We start from the raw sequence: 6,925 nt of genomic DNA on the forward strand, positions 1-6,925 counted from the left end.
TATTTATCACATTATTTTAAAATTTGAGAGGAGAAAGGGAAATTTTGAAAATGTGAAGAGTAAAATAATTTTTGGCCTTTCCATAAGAATGTCGTTCTCTGCCAATAATGGAGACCAAGCAATCCGATTCACTGGCTATGCTCATTGATGCAGTGCAATGGATATTACAACTGTTTTGGTTTGGTTCAGCAAAATAATTCACCTGTGTCTTTGAGAGTTTTCCATTTTAAGAAAATTCCACTTCATATGATTCTATTTGTTTCTCCATTTCAGAGAACCAAATAATAGAATAAAGTTTTCATCATGAACAATGGATAAATTCAGGTAACACAAAAAAGGAACCAAGACATTCAATGTATTTGTTACCTTGGTAAGCCCTTCATTTTCTCCTTCTGCAAACTCTAAGTTGAATGGTTACTAAGAAAAAAGAAAGAGAGAATTAAACTAGTTGTAGTTTTTTGAGCTATATATATCTTTTCATTTTAACTGATTTTTAAATATGACGTGCTTATGGGTTAAATTAGATTATTAGATATTATTTTACGGATTCAGTTAAAAAAGGTTAATTAATTCATGTGTTTATAAATTTGAAACTGAATTCAAGTAACTTAAAAATGCTATTATGTTGAATAAAAAGAAAGAAAGAAAAGGAAAGAAAAGTAATGCACCTTACGTGAGCCAACTCCATTGGGTGTTTTGATCTGTGACTAATAGCAAACCTTTGTCAGGAATCTTTGGTTTCATTTGAAATAATGGTGCATGAAATATAGTTGTGAATAATAGTCCCACCATTGCCACTAGTAGACATTGATAAATCAATTACCAATAACTTTCAACTGTTGGAATGATACAAATAACAATATAATAGCCAACTCATTAAGCTATAACTAATTAGCTACACCTACACCATTTAGATCAGACATCATGGTGCAGAACTGTACAAGGTAAAATATGAGTGATGATAAGGGAGAAGGAGAAAGGGTTTAAATTATAACAAATTCTAAAAAACCTTTATGATGATAATGATGATGTTGATGAGAACTTTACAGGGAAATCTGAGTGTGAACTTTACACAGTGAGGTGAAACCTGCCCCTTAGACCTACCTTTTTACGAGAGAACATACATAAGCAAACCAACTCTGCATTTCCTTATTCGTGAAATCTCAACACTGTCTCGGTTTTATTTAATCTTGTCCAAACTATTTTTACCACACACCATTTTCATCAAATACTTTTTTTTTAGTACCAAGTAATTAATGAGTGGATTTATTTTGAATTTATAATTAATGATAAAGAATTTGATAAATAAATATGGTAAGCAGTGTGGCATGAAGCGGTTCCAAATAAATGCTTACGACCTTGAGGTGAGTAACAGTCAATTACAGTTTGTTTTGGCACCTAATTCTGATCACAGTACTTGCTTGGAACAGAGTTTGATCTTATCTATGAAATGAGTCATAAACCAAGTGTGAGAGTAGTTATACGTCATTAAGACATGCCCCAATTTGCTAATCTCAACAATAACTTCTCTAAAGTAACTTTGTGCCATTAGTGGTTAGAACCAGACCAGTCCACAATTATCCTTATCAATAACGCATTAACTTGGGTGTAGAAAAACAGTGTGGTGTGGATATCATTTTTAAATTATAATTCTTTTATTGTTTCATCACATAAATATAAAAAAAGCTACGGAAATAAAGAAGTGTTGTGTTAATATTAATAACGTTGGTGGTGGGTGAGTTAGTAGTATTTTTAGGTTGGGCATTTTCTTGGGATTGATGAGAAAATTAAAAAAAGAAAAAACAAATATGTACCCAGCAGCGAATGGCCGTTATGGTATGGTATTGAATTGAATGACTAGAACCCAAACTAATAATGCATTGTTATGGTAATTAATGGATTGCAGAGGTGAAATGACGAATTGGCCCTTCTGCAGAGAAGGAGTGGTCTATGTCCTGAACATCACAATTTCCCACACCATTAATATCAATGGCCAACGAAATGGAGCCCACTACGGACGAACCAGATGATATGTATCAAAGTTGGCTCAGCAACTTAATGCCCAATCAGACTCACTGATTCCTGCACATTTCAACCAACCAATAATTTTTGTGTTAGTATTATAAGAAAGTAAAAAATAAAAAAGGTTGGTTTGAATTGAAGAATGAATAATTGGGGGGTTTTGGTTTGTGGGAAAAGGGTAAAGTGACGAAGATTAAGGCGAAAGGGATGAAGGGGAGTAACCATGAATGAAGCTGTGTGCGTGCAAAGGGAGAGAGATGGAGACGCTTCTGGACCTCACACTGTTGCATGGGTCGGTGACCATAACGTGGGAATGAGACAGTGATGCACGATTCCAAGGAGGGAACCCGTTGACTTGTTACTGTAGTTAGAAACCTCCACTTGCCAGTTCCACATGTTAATCCCAACACCACCCCACTTTCACTTTACCCGGATAATAATATTCCCAACTATACCCAAAACCTTTTGTCTTTCTACCATTTTCACATTTTTATTGTACACTATTGTGGACACAACCACAGATAGGGTGTTCAATTTAGAAGCAACACACAACCCTTTTTCTATTCACCTCGTCTTTTTTAGACTCTCCAAACAGAAAAATAGAAAATTCACCTAGGTCACGACATGGATAAATACGTGGTGGTGAATGGAAATACAAAGAAGGAAAACAGGAACATGAAAACCCTCTCTCAATCTAATCCATTTCTTCTTCCTCTTTCTTCTTTTCTTATCCTCCTTTTCCCTTTCTAATCATCTTTCATGTGCAAAGCCGTCTGTCCTCTATAACTACAATCCAATTCATCATCACCCCAATTCCTAAAGTCGCTTTGAGAAGAGTGTGAGAATGGTTACTGGGTGGAGAAGAGCCTTCTGCACATCCATCCCCAAAGATACAGAACCCAAAGTCTTGACCGAGAGAAAACAACATTGCCACAACAATAACAACGACTCCAATCACAGTCCCAAAATCACTTCCAAGTTTGGATTTTTCTCAAACCCATCAACTCCCCGCTGCGAATCTCAGCCTCCTCCCACCCCTACCCTCCGGTGTCGAACCACCTCTTCAGTCCCTAACAGCCCAAAAATTCAATGCAAAACTCCAAGGTTGTTCCATAACTCAAACCCCTCCTCCCCCAAGTCACCATCCAGCTTCTCACTTTTCAAAGCCACTCTACGCCTATCCAAAGTAAGCAACAACAACAGTAATATGCCAAGATTGGTTTCTTCTTTTTAGCTTTTTCGTCTAGAACGCGATTCCTTGATTCTTAAGTAGTTTCATAAACCCAACGAATCATGTTATCCTTTTTAATCACCGCCTGACGGTTGAATTTGAATGGTTTGTCTTTTGCAGAGTCGATGTGGAATCTGTACGCAGAGTGTGAGGAGTGGGCAAGGAACCGCAATTTTCACGGCGGAATGCTCTCACACGTTCCACTTCCCTTGCATAGTGAAGAAGCACCCGATCCTAACCTGCCCCGTGTGCAACACTAGCTGGAAGGAACTTCCGGTGCTCTCCATCCACCACAACGACGATAACAACAAGAAAACCTTCAAAGTTTACAACGATGACGAACCTCTCATGTCTCCTACTTCACTCTCTCGTTTCAACCCCATTCCCGAGTCTGATAACGAGGAGGAAGAAGACAACAACAAAACAGAATTTCAAGGCTTCAACGTTGCTCCGCTTCCCAATTTATCTTCCTCGCCGGTAATCAGGAGGAACCTCGAGCTGTCGTTGCTGCCAGAGGCAGCCATTGTCGCAGCCAACCGAAACTACGAGACCTACGTTGTGGTTTTGAAGCTGAAGCCACCTCACGCTCCGAAACCGCCTCGTCGAGCTCCAATTGATCTGGTAGCCGTGCTCGACGTAGGCGGCGCCATGTCAGGCAACAAACTCCGCCTAATGAAAAACTCCATGCGACAAGTAATCTCATCGCTCCGCCCAACGGATCGTCTCTCGATCGTTGCATTCTCCGCCGGATCGAAGCGGTTGCTTCCGCTGCGGCGAATGACCGGCGGCGGCCAGAGATCGGCGCGTCGGATTGTCGACGCACTTGCCGCGATCGACCAGTCCCGAGAAGGAACTCCGGTGAAGAACGACGCCGTCAAAAAGGCCGCGAAGGTGCTCGAGGACCGCCGCGAGAAGAACGGTGTCGCGAGCATCATAGTCCTATCCGATATCCCCGAATCACGTGCCGGAAACAGTATTCACAAACCCTCGCTGGTGTCCACCACTCGCCTCTCGCACCTCGAAGTCCCAGTCCACGCGGTACGCCTGGGGGATTCTCCTCACGCGCTCTCCGACGACGCTCTCGCGAAATTCGTGGGTGGTTTATTGAGCGTGGTTGCTCAGGACGTTAGGATTCAGTTAGAGGTGGTGTCGCGATCGCGAGCAGTGGAGATCGCTGGCGTGTACTCATTAGCGGGTCGACCCGTTTCGCTTGGTTCCGGTTGGATCCGAATTGGGGATCTCTACGCAGAGGAGGAGAGAGAATTGTTGGTGGAACTGAAGGTGCCTGCCGCCTCCGCTGGGTCCCACCACGTTCTAACCGTACGATCCTCTTATCGGGACCCCCTTACTCGAGAGTCTTTGAATCCCGTTGAGCAGGCAATGCTCGTTCCTCGTCCCCACACCGTACGATCCTCCTGCCCCAAGATCGAACGCTTACGAAACCTCCACGTCACCGCCAGAGCCGTAGCCGAGTCTACACGGCTCGCCGAACACAACGATCTCTCTGGGGCTCATCATCTGCTCTCCTCGGCTCGAGCCCTTCTAATTCAATCCAGTAAGCCGGAAGAGGAGTTCCTGCGCTGGCTCGAAGCGGAGCAAGCCGAGCTTCAGCGGCGCAGACAGAGGCCAATGCGTATTAACAGTCGCGCCGAAGAAAAAGTAGAGCCGCTTACGCCGACTTCGGCTTGGCGAGCCGCTGAGCGGCTGGCTAAAGTTGCTATTATGAGGAAGTCTATGAACAGAGTTAGCGACTTGCATGGATTTGAGAATGCGAGATTTTAGTTGTAATTTTGATTTGAATTTTTTAAATATAATATTGTGCATAGATAAAAAAAAATATATTAATAGAGAATTGTTTCGCAAAAATTGAAATGATCCTGACCCAGGCAATGATAATAGGGACAAGGGGGTTCAGACGCGTAGAGGCTTTCTGGGTAAGAAAGGATGCGATAGCGATGGCAAAGTGAACCCACTTGAGTTCATTCACCACTGTGCCTGTTTCTTCTCTTCTGTCCTCTCTTACTTCTTCTTCCCCTTTTCATTTTCGATAACCCCAAATCTCATCTCTGCAATTAATCACCTCCATCCAAACAGTATCCACAGAATAATCATTTTTAAAATAGTTCCTTATTTGTTCTCAAAAGACCAATTAATAATACACACAGTTGGTGGGTCTAATCAAACCCAATACGTTAAAATTAATAGTACACTTTGTTTGGTTGCATGAGCTGTTAGGGTGTATTAATAAGGCTATAGAAGCAGAAGGTTGGGGCCCTGTACTCGTTACTGCTTAGATGTCCACACAATGGATAATGCCATGCAAGTGCTTCCCCATTACTTAACTTGTCATTATTTGGCATCAATCTTTTCGGGTATGTTTGCTTTCAAAATTCTATCCAAACCCAATGCATGTGCCATCTTCTTCGCTAATCTCACACTCTATGGAATCTTCACTACTTTTCCCAAAATTCTTTCTACAAAAAATATCTAATTTATCAAGTAAGCAACTTTTGATAAAATATGAGTAATGATACTGTAATTTTACACTAACTCTGAATATATATGTTATCAACATTTCAGAAAAGAAATCATATTTGGTTTAAAATAAACAAATATATTCTGAGATGTGAAATGATGTAATTGAAATAATGTGTGAAACATCTTGCGGATGAATGAAAAACCTTGTCTGGATTTACCGTGGTGCTCTCATATGCAGAGCACTAGCTGGTGGGGTTTTGCTTCCATGGTGCCAAACAAGTTCTTCCATATGCAAAGTTATGTTTTGCAAGCAGGATCATGACGGTGCCATACCAAACAAGCACTTCCAAGATGAAAAGTTATGGTGCACGACTATGATCATGACGTGTGGGAGAAAGTAACCCCTCCTTTTGGTAAATCACAAGACCCTATTATTTTTCCAATCCTTGAAAAAGGAAATACATGAACACACTTGCTTCAGGAATAATAACAAACTCAAATCTTTGAATACTTTCCGATTTGTATGTATTCTCTCTTTTCTCCTCAGCCTTTTATTTTATACACAAAGTGTGGATTTCTCAGTTTGCTTACATGTAGCATATAACTTTAGAATGAAAATGATTTGGCTTGTTGTGAGTAGTGGCACGTGTGAGAACTTTATCTTTTTTGAAGAATAGAAACAGACAAATCATAAGATGGTGCGTCAAATCATGAATGCTATTCTGTCAGCAACGAATTTATGTTGGTGACTTGATATGCGATTTTCGGGATCCTAGATCTCTGTGCTTGCAAACCCCATCCCAAACTAGCTTAGCCACACCCAAAAAAAGTAAGCTTATTATATTTTTTCCAAACAAAAACAACTATGCATGTTAATTTCGTTAATAACTCCTTCACCATTTTTTGGTTCTAACCACCTCATCTAGTCAAAAACATTATAAGATAAATCAAAATACCTGAAGCAAACCATATATACTTCAATGGGGTGGCTGCATGGACTCAATAATTGGACCTACGAATTATTAACATGATAGCTATCATTTCCCCTTTAACCCTAAGCTTTTGTGCATGTTTTAACTGAGAGTATCTTCATTAAGTGAGAGCAAGGTAAAAACTTTGCATCGATCCTTATCTTAAACGAATATCTTTATCCTCTGTTATATAGTTTTTTTAATAACTCATCATATAAATAAC

General features: G+C 40.5%; 1 protein-coding gene across 1 annotated transcript; it reads left to right on the forward strand.

Moving 5' to 3' along the window:
• The first annotated feature begins 2,648 nt into the window (after window positions 1-2,648).
• On the forward strand, window positions 2,649-5,119 carry LOC114173887 (probable E3 ubiquitin-protein ligase EDA40). The gene is made up of 2 exons (XM_028058547.1): window positions 2,649-3,208; window positions 3,374-5,119. Exons 1-2 carry the CDS (start codon window positions 2,867-2,869, stop codon window positions 5,033-5,035), a joined length of 2,004 nt encoding a protein of 667 aa, XP_027914348.1. The 5' UTR covers window positions 2,649-2,866; the 3' UTR covers window positions 5,036-5,119.
• Window positions 5,120-6,925: the final 1,806 nt, after the last annotated feature.

Source organism: Vigna unguiculata, chromosome 2, assembly GCF_004118075.2.
Source record: "Vigna unguiculata cultivar IT97K-499-35 chromosome 2, ASM411807v1, whole genome shotgun sequence".
NCBI classification, from domain to species: domain Eukaryota; kingdom Viridiplantae; phylum Streptophyta; class Magnoliopsida; order Fabales; family Fabaceae; genus Vigna; species Vigna unguiculata.

Coding starts and splice junctions, on each gene's coding strand:
- LOC114173887 (XM_028058547.1), top strand. CDS start 2,867: ATGGTTACTGGGTGGAGAAGAGCCTTCTGCACATCCATCCCCAAAGAT. Junction 3,209..3,373: donor CCACTCTACGCCTATCCAAA/GTAAGCAACAAC, acceptor TGTCTTTTGCAG/AGTCGATGTGGAATCTGTAC.